The following is a 20,294-nucleotide window of genomic DNA, read 5'->3' on the forward strand; positions in this document are numbered from 1 at the left end:
CATACTGACCGTTGGCTTTCTTCTGCAGTATCTGGGGCCACATGGCCATGGTGGCGTAGATGACGACGAACCAGAAGGTGACCAGGGGCACAAAGTAGTAGAACTGGTACGGCCGGTCCATCACTAGACACAGCACCACCACCAGGAAGTTGAGACGGAACAGGACCTTGTGGAGAGACAGGAGTAGGGTGAAGTTGCTCCTAAACGCTGACCTTAGGTCAGGTTAGCATTTTCCACACTAATTGTTGAAGTTAGGATTGGGGAAGGGAGGATTATCCTAGATCTGTACCTAGGGGAAACTTCACCCCAGAGTGGACAGACACAGGAAGTGGTCACATTTAAGCAATAAGGCATGAGAACACAGGAATTATCGTGTAAATAACTCCTAAGTGCATTTCTTGTTTGAAGCCAAGGGATGGGAAACAGCCCCTAGGAGGGAGTTATTCTCGATAAGTCACGGGTCCGAGGGCCTAATTGCTTTAATAAAATGATTGCAACAGTTCTTATTAAAAACATTATACTGAGTAAATTAGTTTTATTTAATCCTTCCCTAAACAATAGTCTGAGAAAAAGCCAGTCGTTAGTTCTAAGAGTCTGAAGTTGCTAACCAAATGGGTTGGTAGTTCATTCTATTTGCAATGGTTGGGATGTAGCTATGAAAGCTATCTACTTCTCCTTTGCGTGCTAACCAACTAAAGCTAACAAACAATCGCATCAAGCAGCTGAAATGACAGCCAACAGTCTACTTTTGTTCCTATTGCCATTTCTTTGAATGCATACACTTTATCATGATGTAGTGCTATACATCACTGCTATTAACCAATAATATCCAGGAGCCAGACAACCAGTTTCATAATTATGCAATAATAAGGCCTGAGGGGGTGTGGTATATTGGCAATATACCATGGCTAAGGCTGTTCTTAGGCACGATGCAACGCCTGGACACAGCCCTTAGCCGTGGTATATAGGCTATATACCACAATCTCCCACGGTGCCTTATTGCAGTTATAAACTGGTTACCAACCTAAAGTAAAACGTAGAGTAAAAATAAATGTTGTGTCATCTCCGTGGTATACGGTCTGATAAACCACACCTTTCAGCTAAATCAGCATTTAGGGCTCAAACCACCCAGTTTATAATTGAAGATAACACAGAGGGTGACTTGAGGTAAGGAACTCTATATTGGAGGGCCCAACCAAAGTAAAAACCTGTGTGAGGTAAGCTTTGGCCAGACGGAATCTTTCTTATCAAGGGTTTCCTTATAAAGATGTGATCAATACAGTTGAGGCTAAATATCCATGTTTCTTTCATGTTTTGGTATTTGATTCAAAGTGAATTGTTCTATGGCACTACATGTCAACACTTGTTCATTTGATGTTCAGTTTTGTCCCTTAGAATAGGTATAGTAGCTGGAACCACTACTTATTAACTCTAATAAAACCCAATCATTTCCTATGCTTACCTGGCACACTCTGTATAATCCAAAGTCCCCTTTGAGCCAGAAGAAGGAGAAGTGTCCGTATCCTGTCTGGAAGAGGTAGGCTGCCACCAGGACACGGACATGCATGTACACGGGGATGAACTGGGAAGGAAGGTTGACTTAAAACACACATTCCTTCACTTGTCACACATAGAAGTAAAACATGCAATTATAATATCATTAATTGAGTTTATATTCAAAGCAATAAATCAAAGACAATGAATGGTGAAACTCACAACGCTGGCTCCAGATATGTGGTAGATGAGGATGACCAGCTGCATCCAGCCCTTCCACTCGTCAGTCTGCTCTCTGTTCAGCAGCTTGGTCTGCATGGGAAATAGAAAAATCCCTGAGATAGATAGAGCCTTCTCTCAGATCAGACATGGACGATTGAGCTTAGCGGTCAACGACAACAACTTTAAATCCTTTAAAACAGAAAGATCTGAATTTATGTAGGCCTATGCTTACACCACAAAAAAAAAAAAAACTCTCCCAAAAACACCACTTTCCACCCAACTCCCTTAAACATTCTATCCCAAACCCTCTCACCTCCTTGCTGTTCTCACTGTAGAAGATCCCCAGGACAAACATATAGACGAGGGGGATGAAGAAGGTGGAGTGGGTGTAGAACTTCTGCTCCTTCATAAAGACGTCGGCCCGGTCACATAGGTAAAAGTAGACCATGATGAGGCCCATCTTACACAGGGCCTGGAACGGAGCCTTGTGGTTAAGCAGAGACGCTGCCGTGGCTGGCTTTTTCTCTTCACCGCTCTCCACGTCGGGGGGCGTGGGCCGGGACTTCCAGCTCCTGTTAAATTTGTTTACACGACACTTAGCAAAATGCTTTTATCCGAAGCGACTTACAGTACAGTGAAACTTCATGTATATAATGAAGTCACATTGAGATCCAGGTCTCTTTTACAAGTGAGCTCTGAACACACAAAATAGTCCAGGTCCATGAATCAGTATGTGGCCCCAGTGGGAATCGAAACAACCACCTTGGTGTTGCTAGCGCTACGCTCTAACTGACTGAGCCACAGGGGAGTGTGTACCTCAGAGGAAGGTGGTGGAAGGAACTATAGGAGGACGGGCTCATTGTAAAGGTTGGAATGGAATGAATGGAACATATCAAGCATGTCAAACATATGGAAACCACGTTTGACTCTGTTCCATTTAAGCCATTACAATGAGCCCATCCTCTTATAGCTCCTCCCACCAGTGTACCTGTTGTGGCCCAGAGCATGGAGCACCAGGAAGACCAGGGCTGAGCCCAGGAAGACACAGGCCGTCAGTTTCTGGAGGAGGCTGGGGGCTGGCAGGGCCTGGCAGCAGGAGCCGTCGATGGGCCGCAGGACCTTGTTACACACAGCGTTCATCAGCACCATGGCAGCCTGGTGGAGGGTAGAGGGGCATTATAGACCAGACTCTACTATAAGCTGCCTCTGTTGTTTTAGACAATTTGACAAACCATCCAACTGGCCTCACCACCACAGACCACATGTAACCACGCTAGCTCAGGACCTTCACATCTGGCTTCACCTGCGGGATCATCTGAGAAGGGGTGGGAGGGGTGCGGAGGAGTATTTTTGTCTGTAATAAAGCCATTTTGTGGGGGAAAACTCACTCTGATTGGCTGGGCCTGGCTCCCAGTGGGTGGACCTATGCCCTCTAAGGCCCATTCATGTCTGCACCCCTGCCCAGTCATGTGAAATCCAAAGATGAGGGCCTAATGAATTTATTTCAATTGACTGATTTCCTTATATGAACTGAAACTCAGTAAAATATTTTTTTAAATTGTTGCATGTTGCATTTATATTTTTGTTAAGTATACTAACTAGGGAAAATACAGGTGCACATGGAGGCTGTCAAATTAGGAATGAAAGTCATAAGGGATGGACAGTGTTATTTGACACGGTGTTGGTTTGGAGAGTCATAAAGCCTGATTTTTTTTCAGCATAAAGCTAGTTCAAACCATACATCTTTTATTTCTGTTTTCATTTTAGCCTGAAGCCAGCTGTTATTTGAATCCCACAGATGCAGGAAGAGGTGCCAAGCCAGTCAGCACCTAAACACCTACCACGTTCCGGGTGCTCTCGGGAAGGTGCAGGCCATCAGTTGATTGGGTGATGGTTTCCATAGCAGCCTGGCGCGAGGCGCCTAGGAACCTGACTCTGGCCTTGGAGTTCTTCTTGTTGCTGTTCAGAGTGCTGAGCACCACCTTGTTGTATAGCTCCAGCTGCTCGTTAGTGATCATCTTCCTGTTGTCACTCAGACCCTCCTCATGAACAGGGTCTGGAGGAGAGAGAGAGATGCTTAATCAATATCAATTCCTCACTTTCAAAGCACTTATCATAATTTCTCTCTGACTGACAAGTGAATGAACAGTAAAGCACTAACCCTGTAAGACCCAGTAGACCTCCCCATCCTCAGCCAGCTGTTCCAGAGGCAAGGAGATGGCTGTGAGGTTGGCCCTGTACTGCTGCAGCGCCTCGCTGCTGCCCCCATGCAACTTGATGGACCACTTTGGGAAAGATAGATTTCAATGATGAAATTAATCTAAACTATGCAGGCTGATATGTGATAATCAGTGGTATACAGAGTGGAAGACAAGCATCCTTCACTCACAGTGGCAGCTCCGATGATGACGACATCTGGTTTTATAGAAGGATCCTACAACACAGTCAAGAAATCCTATTAAATCTTGCAGCGAACTGTTTGAATGACCTTAAATGGCAGAAAACTATTGCTCTGTATCTTCTGTTTATGGGAAACCGAAATTCCCGAATGCTCTTCTAAGGGCTCAATTCAATCAAACATCAGTATTTATACAGTAGCACTTAAATATACCTATAATCTTACATATTGCATACAGTCAAGCAAAAAATGCATTGTTAAAAATCACAGGTTCAGTACCATCACACTTGTACAGTATACACTTGCACTTGAGGACAGAAGTTGAGTAAACAAAGATGTGATTCAGATTAGAAATGTTTTATCTTTTGACTGAACTCTGATCTGCTCCTGACAAACCCAGGGATGTATTCACTAGAAAACAAACAGAAGGAAACGGGCTGAAAAAATGAGGGACAAAGCTAAACCTCTCCAATAAGAAATGCTCTTTTTTTTTTTTGTTGCTAAATGTTTTACAGTGCATAACGCTTTGCTATGTGTGCTCTAATGAAAACATCCCAGGTCTGCTGGTTAAATGTGCTTCTCTTTACCTTTCTCCATGATATCAAGCGCTCCTTCAGAGAGTTATTCACTTCTGCATACCACAGGAAGTCCTATCAGCAAAACAGCAAACAGTTACTCTTATTGGGAAAATCTCCAAAATAAAAATATATGCCATTTGTCTTAATTTGTTTTTATGTATGTAAATAGAGAATCTACAGAGTAAAAAAATAAATAGTTGGCTTTTACGTCACTATTGTTGACTGACAGACAGACAAGAGATAAATAGCTCACCACATTGACTGAAGCGCTCCTGTCTTCAAAGAGAATGTTCTCGTGCTGGTGGACAGACATTACAACAGGGGATAAAACAGTCAATGTCCCTCTAGTTCTCTATCTAAGAGTAGACCATTGCTATCATGACATAGTACAGCAATTACCCATCTCATTTCAGGAATACAATGGATATAAATTGTTTATATGCACTTAGGGCTGAACTCCAACTTAACTCTGACCTTTGAGCAATCATGTATTGATGTCAATGGGAGCCTTGTGGGAAAATGAGTCACGGGCAGAGATCTGAAATTAGGATTCAGCCCAAAGCTCACAGATTCATGGTGGGATGAATATAAACAAAAAATATTTTGTGTGTGTGCTTTATGCCAGGGGTACTAAGCCTACCTTTCTTCCATCTGCTCTTTGTGCAGGATCGATTATTTGGATGTATGAATAGAATAGCTGCCGTATTCTAGAATCACCAACGAAGGCCACCCTTTTCTCAGCAAGGCAAGTCTTTGCTTCCCTGTGAGAGTAAAAATAACCTAATGAATAACTTGCACATAGTAACAACTGAAATTAGTTTTTTGTAATTGTGTGGTTGTGGGCTTGGTTAAAGATGCCATATACATTTTACACATGCACATTATACATTCCCCCCATGGGTGTGACTCACGTATTTTTGTATTTGTGCATCATACATCCATAGGGCTGCCATACGGTCTCTCCTAGGTACCGCCCACTGGACAGCAGCCACTCACACGTGTCTCCGCCTGAGGGAAAGACAGAGAACATCCTAGTAAGCCATAACAAAACACACAAAGGGATATATGAAACCTGCTGCCTCTACACAAGTCATTTTCAAATGCAGCAGTGTGCACAATGCATGGTTCAGCCAAGACAGCATTGCAGCCTGCGGTACAAATTAATCTATTAACATTTTCCATTAAAGGACACCTCCTGGTGTCAACTTGTGTTCTAGTTGAATAGACCCATCTGCCAATTCACCAACGCAAACACTCAGAAGATGACAGGTGGCAAGAGGAGGAGTCAAGAGCATCCGGAGTCAAAGCCAGCCAGACAACAGCAGCTGTTATCATTGTACAAACAGAAAGCCCAGTGTCCCACACCTTCCATAAACAAAGTCCATTGTTTGCAAGGCATCTTCGGCGGGCAGATTCTTGCCAGTCAGAAGCAAACAAGACTTATAAAATGTCAAGTTAGAATCATGCCTCCCCTGTGGCAAGATCATTACCATTAATAAGACATAGGCTACCCATCTACAATAGATTGCTTTATGATCCCATCTATCCGCCAACAGTAATAAGACAGATTTTAACTTCCTGTAAATAACCATGATAACTAGCATGGTAGCTAATAGCCACGCATGTGCAGTTGGTTGATTAGCTAGCTAGTATGAATTATATAGTAGCTAGCTAGAAATGTGAAAGTTAACTGGCGGCCAGCTAGTTAACGTTAGCTGACAGATAACGCTAGACATATTAATTTGAGAGAAGTTAGCTTTTTGTACATATGGAACATTTCTGGGATGTTTTATATCAGCTCATGAAACAAACACTTTACATGTTTATATTTTTGTTCAGTATAATTAAATCAATGTCTGTATATATGTAGACTTCAATGCACATGAAAGTTACATACTTAGTTAGCCAGTTATATAAACTGTATATATGTAGACTTCAATGCACATGAACGTTACCTACTTAGTTAACCAGTTATCGTGTGCGGCTACAATATGTAAACATGGGTTAGTTCGAGACGATGCAATTCCTTTCCGATGCTAATGACTGTATCCAGTATCCACCTGCACTGAGACAATGTAGCTAGCTAATGTTAGTTAGCTACTTTATTCGGTTAATTCAGGCTACTGCACGTTTATTCATGTTTCCTTGCAATTGCCGTGAGCAAAATGACCAGGGGGAAGGTAACTTTAGTTTACTAGTTAGCTAGCTAGCTACAGGTTCCGCTAACACCGAGTTGAGTCTGTGTCAAGCTAGCTAGCTAACAATATATCTGGGAGCCAGTCGCTTACCTCCATAATACCGAGAAACGGTGTGAAACAGGGTGAGTAGAATGACGGCAGCGACGGATAATAATTTAGCATTTTTAATGCTAAAATACTGATTTATTTCCCGTTTGCCTAGGCTATAGGCCAGGAACGCCATCTTGGCTCCTCCATGACAACAAGCAGACAGATGGGATGCAGCGGAGCGGTAGGGGGCTGAGCACACCGGCGCGTCCACGACTCCGAATTCCGCTACTGTTGTTGCGTGGGGCATGGCTGGTGCGGGCTTCTCGGATGCTGCTACTGCAACCACCTGCATATGCTTTTCATCTTCCATCATTAGTGCAAACCTGGTTTAAAACGATCAGTAGTACAATTAGAGGATCCTGAAAACTTATTCTGCAAACTCTTGACAGCTGTTTGAATTGTATTCATTGTAATGTCATCTTTCCGCTCCTGGAACTATATATTGTGGTGACTTTACTTTCTTGGTTGCCATAGGGTTTTGATATCAGTTTAAAGACAGTAAGGGGATTGGCTGCATCTGCTATAATAAAGATCAGAGATAACAAGGCAGGACTTGGATAGACTACAAAAAGCACTCTTAAAAAACAAAGCACTCACTTGCTTGCTTCCGATGTTAGTCTAGGAACGGCTTCCAACTTTTTTTTCCCTATAAATGGACCTAGAACCTATGATAGGAAAATATGTTACAGTAAATCCAAAAACTGTGATCTGGATCAGGTATGAGCAACGGGCGTCATAATAACCGCAGAATCTGTGTTCGAAAACTTATAGTAACCGCAGTATTTCTGACGTGATTTTATTATGCTTATTGGTCATAATATGGATATAGTTATAATGACAAATGTTCCCTGATGTACTAAATTCGTGCATAATACAAAGTATACATGCAGTGGAAACTGTTTCCTTACTTTTATGGCCCATAATGCAATTCTTCAGAAAATGGGCGTGGCTTCACAACGTTTTCAGATTTGAAGAAAATGGCGGAAAATATGCAGCCGAAAGATCATGTGGCTGTATATACATGGCAGAGATGATGGCCATACTGTTGGCCTTGCAGTGGGTGGAGGAAGTTAGGCCAGAAACAGTAGTTATTTACTCTGATTCGTGTGCAGTGGAGTCTCCAGTCCTTTATATCACATAGCAGACAAGACCTGCTACAAACCCTTGGCAGGAGTAAACAAATGGGTAAATGTAACAGTATAACTTTAATCCATACCCGGGCGCAATCCAGGGACCCTCTGCACACATCAACAGTCAACCACGAGGCATCTTTACCCATCGCTCCACAAAAGCTGCGGCCCTTGCAGGGCAAAGGGGAACCACTACTTCAAGGTCTCAGAGCAAGTGACGTCACCGATTGAAATGCTATTAGCGCGCACCACCGCTAACTAGCTAGCCATTTCACATCCGTTACATATACAGATCATATTTACATGGGTCCCAGCTCATGTGGGAGTGGAGCAGAACGAGTCAGTTAATTTTCCTCACTAAACAAGCACTAAGTAGTGGGGATGTTGATGTGGTAGTTTCAATGAGCAAGGCAGAGGCAAAAAGCATGATATGGACAGTGTTGGTGGAGAAAAGGCAGGAACAGTGGAATCGAGATACTAAGGGCAGGCATTTATTTCAAGTACAGAGGAAAGTTGGGGAGGGGAGAACGGCAGGAAGGAACAGAAGAGAGGAGGCTATATTTACAAGATTAAGTGTGGGACACAGCCAGTTGAATAATTGGGGCGGCAGGGAAGCCTAGTGGTTAGAGCGTTGGACTAGGAACCGGAAGGTTGCAAGTTTAAATCCCCGCGCTGACAAGGTACAAATATGTCGTTCTGCCCCTGAACAGGCAGTTAACCCACTGTTCCTAGGCCGTCATTGAAAATAAGAATTTGTTCTTAACTGACTTGCCTAGTTAAATAAAGGTAAAATACAATTAAAATAAGACCTTACATGTGATAGGAAAGCATCCAACAGGAAAATGTGAGTATTGCCAGGAAACAGACAGTGGAGCATGTATTGATACAGTGTGGACATTATTGGAGGGAAAGATAGAGGATGATCTAGTATGAGGGAGAAGGGGATACATGAAATTAGTTTTAAAGAGTATATTGAGTAGAACATCATTAGATAAAGTCTCAAATATTTTGTTAAACCTTTTTAAGAGCAACAGGGCTGGCAGGTAGGATTTAGTTTCTCCCTGACTCTGGCCACAATAACCCTACACTCATTACAAATCCACCACCCTACTCCACTAAATCTATCTAGTCATACCTCAGGCCAACAGCCTGAAAGGATGGGACACCACCTCACGACACATCCTGTAACTCTTCTGACGTCAAATCTCGTACACCCAAATACTTCTATGCAGCTGCCACCACAACCTCAATTTTCTGCAACTTATGTTCCATCCCTGCAGTACAGTTGATAACCATTGCTATAAACACAAGCCTATCTCTTTGTACTGGTACAGTTCTACTACTCACAACACTCCTCTTAGGATCCCTCCCCCTTGACCAATCTTCCTCTACTTTATTCACTGCTTCAGCATATGACAACTTCTGCATAACTAACTCTGGTAACCTCAACCTTCCTCTCTCGCATCGGACACTTCTCATTCCCAGCCCCATAGGCACCCCTAGAATTAACACATACCACTACTTTCCTCAATGTTACACATTCCTTTGTCACATGCCCTTTGCAGACTTCTCACACCTAGGAACCTCGCTCCTACACACTGCTGCCACATGCCCATAAGCTTGACACCTGCAAAAATGTCATTATTTGGTACAAAAGTGTGTGCGTGATAACTGATATATCCTAACATCACTTAGTTGGGCAAAGACTCAACATCAATTCTCAACATCTATTTCTCCAATCACGCCATCCTCTCTGCGTCGCACCAAACGAGCATCACAAACAACATATTTTATATTTACAAAAAATATATGGGGTATTGGAAATTATGCATACAATTACATCAATGTAAGCCACAATCTATCTGCAATCAATATTAAAGCTGAACTACCCCCCAAAAAAAACTGTAATTTTCCTCACTGCCACATTTACTGCTACCACAGTAATCCCTCCTTTCAATGGCACCCTTTCTTGAGAGCAAAACAATTCACATCTCTTGTCCCCAATCGTTTGACGCGGAGCACCTGCTCCATCTGACCAACAGAAGCACAAACAATTATCACAAGACCACTTGGGGTTACCTTCACTGATTCCAAAGCACCTAACTCCATTTTCAGCCAAAAGGCAAGAGTCCACTTTCCAAAAATGTCACTCCTACCATCAGACTCGTATTTATCCTGACCCTTGGTGCAATCCTCGGGCTCTGATCATTTCTCCACACCTACCACCACCGATACTTCGCCCTCATTCAATTCCTCCTGTCTTCAATCCGGTGTACAGCTTACTTTGCTTATACTTTCTGATAGTTTTCCAACATTTTTAACAAATTCAAGCTCACCCTCTTCCTCCGTCTCTCTCTTCAACCTCCTCTACATCTCTTTTCCCCTCCATTCCTACTCCATAATCTCCTTATGATAATACTGCACTTCTCCTGACATACATCTCGTTCTTGCCTTCTCAAGGGAAGCCATTTCCTGCTCGCTCCAGCCCTCCACCTCCAGCTGCAACACAAGTGTGCGAGGAAAACACTTCAAGTTTGATCACCCGGTGGGTTTCCATCAAATGTATTTATTGCAGATAAAGTGAATACCGGGAGAGGGACAAGGGATCCAAGACAGTCTAGACAGAGAGTCTAGTCTCTAGACTGAGACCAGAAAAATGTGAGTCCAATTCAAGACCATGATGTAATTTTGTCCCCCCCAAAAAAAGAGTTCAAAATGTTACACTTTTTTTGCTAAGTTTACTGACACCGGCCATATTCAACGGGTGTTGAGCGTTCGTAAATTCATTTATGTTCTAGCGAATATAGAAAGCACCCGAAATGTCCATTGAGAACGCACAACAGCTCTACCATTTAGCTAAGATAAGAATGACGGGAATAATCAAGTCAATAAAGTTGGGTAGTTACAGTACCAGTCAAAAGTTTGGACACACCTAATCAGTCAAGGGTTTTCTTTCTTTTCACTCTTTTCTACATTGTAGAATGATAGTGAAGACATCACAACTACGAAATAACACATGAAATCATGTAGTAACCAAAAAAGTGTTAAACAAATCAAAATATGTTTTATATTTGAGATTCTTCAAAGTAGCCAGCCTTTACCTTGATGACAGCTTTGCACACTCTTGGCATTCTCTCAGCCAGCTTCACCTGGAATGCTTTTCCAACAGTCTTGAAGGACTTCCCACATATGCTGAGCACTTGTTGGCTGCTTTTCATTCATTCTGCGGTCCAACTCATCCAAACATCTCAATTGGTTTGAGGTCGGGTGATTGTGGAGGCCAGGTCCTCTGATGCAGCACTCCATCACTCTCCTTCTTGGTAAAATAGCCCTTACACAGCCTGGAGGTGTGTTGGGTTATTGTCTTGTTGAAAAACAAATGACAGTCCGATTAAGCGCAAACCCGATGGGACGCCGTATCGCTGTAGAATGCTGTGGTAGCCATGCTAGTTAAGTGTGCCTTGAATTCTAAATAAATCACAGACAGTGTCACCAGCAAAGCACCATCACACTTCCTCCATACTTCACGGTGGGAACAACACATGTAGAGATCATCCGTTCATCTACTCTGCATCTCACAAAGACACAGCGGTTGGAACCAAAAATCTCAAATTTGGACTCATCAGACCAAAGGATAGATTTCCACCGGTCTAATGTCCATTGCTTGTGTTTCTTGGCCCAAGCAAGTCTCTTCTTATTATTGCTGTCCTTTAATAGTGGTTTCTTTGCAGCAATTTGACCATGAACGCCTAATAAGAAAGCACCTATTAAGAAAATACTCTAAAACTGTTAAATCCCCATTGTATGGTTGAGAGGGATGAGGCAAAAGGTATGACAAATAAGTCTGGCAGCCCAACTGATTGGCAAACGTACTGCAAATTAAATCATGTGACTAAACTAAATAAAAAATAAACTATACTATGAAACCAATATCAATTATATAAAGAATCATAGTCAAAAGCTTTGGGGCACCTTAAATTACATTTTGGAGAACAAAGCCAACACGGCTCCATCATTCATTGAATCAGATGGCTCATTCACCACAAAGCCCGCTGATCTTGCCAACTACTTTAATTACTTTTTCATTGGCAAGATAAGCAAACTTAGGGATGACACGCCAGCAACAAACGCTGACACTTCACATCCAAGTATATCGGACCAAATTATGAAAGACAGGAATTGTACTTTTGAATTACTTAAAGTCAATGTGGAAGAGGAGAAAATATTATTGCTGTCTATCAACAATGACAAGCCACCAGGGTCTGACAATCTGGATGGAAAATTACTGAGGATAATATCAGATGATATTGCCACTCCTATTTGCCACATCTTCAATTTAATCCTATTAGAAAGTGTGTGCCTTTAGGCCTGGAGGGAAGCTAAAATCATTCTGCTACCCAAGAATAGTAAAGCCCCCTTTACTGGCTCAAATAGTTGACCAATCAGCCTGTTACCAACCCTTAGTAAACTTCTGGAAAAAATTGTGTTTGAGCAGATACAATGCTATTTCACAATAAACAAATTGACAACAGACTTTCAGCACTCTTATAGGGAAGGACACTCAATAAGTACAGCACTTACACAAATTACTGATGATTAGCTGAGAGAAATTGATGATAAAATTATTGTGGGGCTGTCTTGATAGTGCAGCTTTTGACATTATTCATCATAGTCTGCTGCTGGAAATGGCTTTACACCCTCTGCTATAATGCGGATAAAGAGTTACTTGTCTAACAGAACACAGAGGGTGTTCTTTAATACAAGCCTCTCAAACACAATCCAGGTAGAATCAAGAATTCCCCAGGGTAGCTGTGTAGGTCCCTTGCTTTTTAAAACGACATGCCACTGACTTTGAGTAATGCCAGAGTATCAATGTATGCGGATGACTCAACACTATACTACAGTGACTGAAATGTCTGCAACACTTAACTTGAATGTCACGCACCCATCCATACTGGTAGTGAAATTAGCTGTGTAGGTGCTGGATCATTTTCATCAACACTACTGGCTGAACACAATGACTTTAAGAGACTGTGTCAGAGAGATTCTGCTCTGACAACTGAAATTCAAATTAAATTATTAAAAATATTTAATTTTCATGAAATCACAAGTGCAATATAGCAAAACACAGCTTAGCTTGTTGTTGACACCTGGCATGTAAGATTTCAATCCAGCTTTTCGGCAAAAGCATAACAAGCGTTTATGTAAGAACATCTCTCTCAGTAGACAAAATATTAAACACTAGCAGCCAAGTAGATTGATCACGAAAGTTAGAAAAGCAATAGATTAAATCGCTTACCTTTGATGATCTTCGGATATTTGCACTCACAAGACTCCCAGTTACACAATAAATGTTCCTTTTGTTCCATAAAGATTATTTTTATATCCAAAATACCTCCATTTGTTTGGCGCGTTATGTTCAGAAATCCACAGGCTCGAGCGGTCACAAGATCACAGACGAAAATTCCAAATAGTATCCGTAATGTCCACAGAAACATGTCAAATGTTTTTTATAATCAATCCTCAGGTTGTTTTTAAAATATATAATCGATAATATATCAACCGGGACTGTCACTTTTTCAATAGGAGAGGGAGAGGCAATGGCTGCCCCACTCTGTTGTGCAAGCAAAACTCTGCAAACACCCAGCTATCCACTGACGCGATGTTATCTTTCTCGCTCATTTTTCAAAATAAAAGCCTGAAACTATGTCTAAAGACTGTTGACACCTTGAGGAAGCCATAGGAAAAGGAATCTGGTTGATATCCCTTTAAATGGAGGCAATGCATCCATTGGAACAGAGAGCTTTCAGGAAAAACAGCACTTCCTGGTTTGATTTTCTTCAGGTTTTCGTCTGCAATATCAGTTCTGTTATACTCACAGACAATATTTTGACAGTTTTGGAAACTTTATGCATATTCTAGTTTCTGGGCCTGAGAAATAGGCAGTTTCAAATGGGTACGTTTTTTAGCCAAAAATGAAAATCCTGCCCCCTACACTCAAGAAGTTAACAAAGAGCTGCAGTTAGTTTCAGAGTGGGTGGCAAGGAATAAGTTAGCCCTAAATATTTCTAAAACTAAAAGCATTGTATTTGGGACAAAACATTCACTAAACCCTAAACCTCAACTAAATCTTGTAATAAATAATGTGGAAATTGAGCAAGTTAAGATGACTAAACTGCTTGGAGTAACCCTAGATTGTAAACTGTCATGGTCAAAACATATTGATACAGTAGTAGCTAAGATTGGGAGAAGTCTGTCCATAATAAAGCGATGCTCTGCCTTCTTAACAACACTATCAACAAGGCAGGTCCTACAGGACCTAGATTTGTCGTACCTTGACTACTGTTCAGTCGTTTGGTCAGGTGCCACAAAAGCAAGTTACTCAGAACAGGTCAGGACAGCTGGCCCTTGGATGTACACAGAGAGCTAACATTAATAATATGCATGTCAATCTCTCCTGGTTCAAAGTGGAGGAGAGATTGACTTCATCACTACGTATTTATGACGGCAGGTAGTCTAGTGGTTAGACTGTTGGGCCAGTAACCAAAAGATTGCTAGATCGAATCCCCAAGCCGACAAGGTAAAAATCTGTCGTTCTGCCCCTGAACAAGGCAGTTAACCCACTGTTCCTAGGCCGTTGTTGTAAATAAGAATTTGTTCTTAACTGACTTGCCTAGTTAAATAAAGGTTATTAAAAAAAATAGAGGTATCGACATGTTGAAGGCACCGAGCTGTCTGTCTAAACTACTGGCACACAGCTCGGACACCCATGCATACCCCACAAGACATGCCACAAGAGGTCTCTTCACAATCCCCAAGTTCAGAACAGACTATGGGAGGCGCTCAGTACTACATAAAGCCATGACTACATGGAACTCTATTTCACTCTATATTTCACTGATGCAAGCAGTAAAATTAGATTTAAAAAAACAGATTAAAAAACACCTTATGGAACAGCGGGGACTGTGAAGCAACACAGACACATGCATACACACACAAACACACACGATAACATACGCACTATACACACATGGATTTAGTACTGTAAATATGTGGTAGTCCTGGCAGCAGCTAATGGGGATCCATAATAAATACAAACATACAATTCACGCAGTCTCCTATGAACAGTTGATGTTGAGATGCGTCTGTACTTGAACTCTGTGAAGCATTTATTTGGAACTCTGTGAAGCATTTAATGAACTTATCCTCTGCAGCAGAGGTAACTGTGGATCTTCCTGTCCTGTGGCTGTCCTCATGAGAGCCAGTTTCAACATTGTGCTTGATGTTTTTTGCGACTTGCACTTGAAGAAACTTTCAAAGTTCTTGAAATGTTCCGCATTGATTGACTTTCATGTCTTAAAGTGGACTCTTGTTTCTCTTTGCTTATTTGAGCTGTTCTTGCCATAATATGAACTTGGTCTTTTACCATATAGGGCTATGTTTTGTATACCACCCCTACCTTGTCACAACACAACTGATTGGCTCAAACACATTAATTCCACAAATTAACTTTTAACAAGGCACACTTGTTAATTGAAATGCATTCTAAATCAGCTGGTTGAGAGAATGCCAAGAGTGTGCAAAGCTGTCATCAAGGCGACTTTGAAGAATCTCAAATATAAGATATATTTTGATTTGTTTAACATTTTGTTTTGGTTACTACATGATTCCATATGTGTTATTTCATAGTTTTGACGTCTTCACTATTATCCTACAATGTAGAAAATAGTAAAAATCAAGAAAAACCCTTGAATGAGTAGGTGTGTCCACATGTTTGACTGGTACTGTAGATAGGTAGCACATTTTTAAAATTTTATTTCACCTTTATTTAACCAGGTAGGATAGTTGAGAACAAGTTCTCATTTGCAACTGCGACCTGGCCAAGATAAAGCATAGCAGTGTAACATAGTTAATATACTGGCAAGTTAGTTGGCTACTAATGCATCAAACGTTAGTTAGCTAGCTAAATTACCGGTACATACTGATGTAATGATATGCTATGTGGTTCGTAAGGATAGCGTAGCTCACAAATTGTCAGCCAATATAACGTGCAAGGTAACTTATTTGAAAAGTCATTACTTTATTACATATTCTTAACATTTGTCTGGCTATCTCATTGTGGAGCTAGAGGAGGTAGAGCCCTGTCTATGTTCGTAGATAAGATGAGAACACCCCTCCAGCTAGGATGGAGTCCGAAACTCCTCAGCAGGTCAGGCTTGGTCCTGTTTGTGGGTGAGTCCCAGAAAGAGGGCCAATTATCTCCAAATTCTATCTTTTGGCAGGGGCAGAAAACAGTTTTCAACCAAAGATTGAGTTGTGAGACTCCACCTAACTGGTAGGGGTCCAGAGACAACTACTCGATGCCAACATCTTTCTAGCTGATTTACACACTGAAGCTATGTTGCGCTTGGTGACCACTGATAGATTCATCCTAAAATCGTTGGTGCCGACATGGATAATAATATCCCTATACTCTATACACTCGCCAGTTTTAGCCTTAGCCAGCACCATCTTCAGATTAGCCTTAATGTCGGTAGCCCTGCCCTCTGGTAAACAGTGTATGATCGTTTGGATCATTCTTTTTAGTCTAATACTACCGATAATGCAAAATTGTATTATAATAATAATAATAATATATGCCATTTAATTTTTAAAACTAGACGCTTTTATCCAAAGCGACTTACAGTCATGTGTGCATACATTCTACACCATGTGTATGGGTGGTCCATAATTTATGAGGGATCGAACCCACTACCCTGGCGTTACAAGCGCCATGCTCTACCAACTGAGCTACAGAAGGACCATTCACATTCACTATATGTCTCTAAATGTTGTCTATCACTAGCAGAACCGTATCACATGAGTATGTGCAAATGTACGTGGCGATTGAAGTTGATTCTGATTCATTTGCATTACACAAAGGGATAGACTATGGTAAAAGGGACATCAATACCATGAAAACGACAAATAGCCTACTTTTTGTCTCGTCCCTGCTCTCTTGCTATAGCTTGTGTGTGTGTATTGCTCTCTGAATGGGCATTTACTCTGACTTGCGGCAGATTCGAATGGGCTACTGACATGTAGGAAATCAGCTATCAGCTATATTTCACATCAGCTATGAAAATATAATATGTGTAACAGATGTATATCGTACTCTCCTTGCGTTGTGTTTTCTCCAAATAAATCACATCAGCCAGTGGTCCCAGTTGAGCATCATTTATTTCTGTTGCTGTTGTTAAATGGGAAACAGCACATTAGTTGTGCAGGGCTTAACGATATTGATGGCTGTCGATGGCAAAATCCTTTGCATCACATTTTTATACTATTAAGACCTGACGTTCGCGATCTCCCCCTATCTGCAAGCGGGGCCAATCACAACACACCTTATTGTCATCAGAGTTGAACCAACCAATAAGAATGCTTGAACATTAAATACACATTTCTTTAGAGGCAAGTGGAAACATAACCAACCCTGTTACATATGCTCTTAGTATGATTTAGTTTGCTTTCCTGAAACTCTTCCACAGAAAATATTGCGCATCTGTAGAAGTGGCGGCTGTAGGTAACACAAAAAATAGGGGTTTAACAAGAGTTATTCTAAAATTCTCAAAGTTCTTCGAAGAACCTTAGCGTTCTTGGCACTGAAAATTGCCCTTAAAAGATTCTTCCAAGATCCCCATAGGAGGTGGGGTTCATTGAGGAACCTTCTTAGTTGGCGGGGGTTCCTAAAGGAACCTAACTGCCCAACTGAAACATTGGGATTTGAATTTGAAAGGACAACAAGTGCAGGCACTTAACTGAAAAATGTCAAGATCTCAATTTAAGGTAAGGTTTGTCCCTTATATGATTTACATTGATATTGTTTTGTGATGACACCATCTATCTCTTAATATTTGTGCAAATCTTTCTAGAACAGATAATGGACACAATTCAATCAACAAAGAGGTAAGAATATGTAGGCTATAAGAATATGTTGAAGGCTAGCAGCATTGTGTGCAGATGACTGAATTTCTCACTTTTGTGTCTGTGTCTGCAGGTATACAGACGATGAGGCATACAAAGGTATGTCTATTGGTATGTTATGGAGATCACGTGTACCATCCTCCTCTCTTGCCTCATCAATGAAAACCACATAGGCCTCTACATTATGGACAAGGTATGTGTATGAAAACCATCATCAAAACAGTTTTTTTTTCATTCATATTCACCACAAAAACCAAGTTATTAATCCTGTTGTGGCATGTTTTGTTAATCATCTGTATAATGACCATTTTTTTGATTCATAGACTTCACCCTCCCTACACCTCTGATGAATAACACAGGAAACCTTTTCGATCACCATGCACTGCAAAATCATTGTGGCTATGGATACGAAGAACATCAACACATTAACATCAACACGCCAGAGGATATACCCATTGGACATGGAGCTCTGCTGGGAGTTTACCTCATATTTAGATTTTTTTTATTTTGCTCTGCCACTAAAATCATAATACACACTGACAACTAAAATATTGTGTTATTGTTATGTGTGTTGTTATTGGTATTATTTATTATTATTAATAATAATAGGGGATGGGGGACAGTTAAATGAACCCCAAAAGGTTCTTGTAAGATTGTTCGAGGAGCCATTAAAAGAATAACTCTTTCCAAGGGTTATATGAAGAACTTATAGGGGTCCCCCCACAGTTTCAATTTGAATAACTTATAGGGAGGGGTCCCCCCACAGTTTCAATTTGAAGAACTTATAGGGAGGGGTCCCCCCACAGTTTCAATTTGAAGAACTTATAGGGGTCCCCCCACAGTTTCAATTTGAAGAACTTATAGGGGTCCCCCCACAGTTTCAATTTGAAGAACCCCTAACCTAAAGGATACTCCAGGAACCTTTTTCGAGTATGAAAAATAATCTTTGATACCCTATAGAAGAAGAAGAATCTTTGATAGACTATAGAAGAAGAATCTTTGATAGATTATAGAAGAAGAAGAATCTTTGATAGACTATAGAAGAAGAAGAATCTTTGATAGACTATAGAAGAAGAAGAATCTTTGATAGACTATAGAAGAAGAAGAATCTTTGATAGACTATAGAAGAAGAAGAATCTTTGATAGACTATAGAAGAAGAAGAATCTTTGATAGACTATAGAAGAAGAATAATCTTTGATAGACTATAGAAGAAGAAGAATCTTTGATAGACTATAGTGTTCATCCTGTCGCCATCTTCTGGATGCAGCTATTTTTTACTGTATTTTATTTTAGTTAGTTTAGGAGTCAAAGATTATAGTTTCAGTGTAGTTACTGTTGTTTTTAACTGATTGAAAATGATTTTATTTCAGTTTACTAAATGTTTTTTTTTCATTATTTGTTTTCGTATCAGTTTTTGTTTACTACAATAACATTGCTCTAAACCATTATTTGCTGGACACAACAGCAGTACAAGAAGGCCTGCCTCCGACCCGGCCACTAACCTAACCTAGGCCTATTTAATGGCATCCTCGGGCACAATGGTTTTAATTTTATTATATCAGTTTTCACCGGTTGTGTTCAGGGCTAGGCCGAAACGCACTGTCGATCTGTAATCTGTAAATGACTATGAGAGGAGCACCGATGCTTTAATCAATCCAATTTCATCAGATCAGTGCAGATTACTTCAAATGTATACATTTTGAGTATTCGAACAGAGTCAAATACTTACCCTGTTCTGTCCCTCGTCTTCTTGGGTATATGGTGAACTGATTTTAGGCAACGTCTACCGGGTTCTGTTCTTAACCACTGAGCGGCGCTAAATCAACATTGTGTAAATTAAACTCGTGCACCAGCCGGCTCGCTCTCCGTCTGTGCTCCAGCAATTCGAGCCTGCGGGGATGAGGTTACCTAAAGTCCACAGTGGGAGGAATGTAAACAGGTAGATTATCTTGTGTAGTGTACATGCAACACTGCTGCATACTTTTTCTCGAAGCCTTTGTGACCCAAATATCACAATTCTATTTGAATACAAAATGTTACTTTGATTATGCAAGATGAAATATTAGAAATTACTATTGTCAGAGGCAGTGGATGCATTGAAACATGTGTTTACAAGCACAAAATAATAATAATTTAACAAACAATTGTAAACAGGCAACTGTATTCATGTACTTTTAGGCCTATTTGATTCCTAGACTATTGTAAAAAGTATAGGTCTTT

At 40.9% G+C, this 20,294-nt stretch overlaps 1 protein-coding gene across 5 annotated transcripts in view; it reads right to left on the bottom strand.

The window, feature by feature from the left end:
* Nucleotides 1-19,834, bottom strand: part of LOC118399621 (N-acetylneuraminate 9-O-acetyltransferase-like) — a 25,774-nt gene extending 5,940 nt beyond the window's left edge. Inside the window, exons 1-14 of one of the 5 annotated variants that reach the window (XM_035795860.2) lie at nt 7,578-7,877; nt 6,981-7,303; nt 5,604-5,700; nt 5,333-5,453; nt 4,946-4,990; nt 4,702-4,764; nt 4,106-4,150; nt 3,878-4,001; nt 3,558-3,772; nt 2,705-2,871; nt 2,030-2,288; nt 1,717-1,806; nt 1,463-1,582; nt 10-166 (exon numbers count right to left, since the gene is read on the bottom strand). In XM_035795860.2, coding sequence (XP_035651753.1) covers nt 10-166; nt 1,463-1,582; nt 1,717-1,806; nt 2,030-2,288; nt 2,705-2,871; nt 3,558-3,772; nt 3,878-4,001; nt 4,106-4,150; nt 4,702-4,764; nt 4,946-4,990; nt 5,333-5,453; nt 5,604-5,700; nt 6,981-7,293 — 1,816 coding nt within the window. In that variant the 5' untranslated portion in view covers nt 7,294-7,303; nt 7,578-7,877. Of the gene's footprint in view, nt 1-9; nt 167-1,462; nt 1,583-1,716; nt 1,807-2,029; nt 2,289-2,704; nt 2,872-3,557; nt 3,773-3,877; nt 4,002-4,105; nt 4,151-4,393; nt 4,552-4,701; nt 4,765-4,945; nt 4,991-5,166; nt 5,231-5,332; nt 5,454-5,603; nt 5,701-6,980; nt 7,304-7,577; nt 7,878-19,803 lie in introns of those variants that run through there. The other 4 variants (XM_052472605.1, XM_035795861.2, XM_052472606.1 and 1 more) reach the window with 4 other exon arrangements.
* Nucleotides 19,835-20,294: the final 460 nt, after the last annotated feature.

The sequence above is a fragment of the Oncorhynchus keta genome, chromosome 20 (assembly GCF_023373465.1).
Source record: "Oncorhynchus keta strain PuntledgeMale-10-30-2019 chromosome 20, Oket_V2, whole genome shotgun sequence".
In the NCBI taxonomy this organism is placed as follows: Eukaryota; Metazoa; Chordata; class Actinopteri; order Salmoniformes; family Salmonidae; genus Oncorhynchus; species Oncorhynchus keta.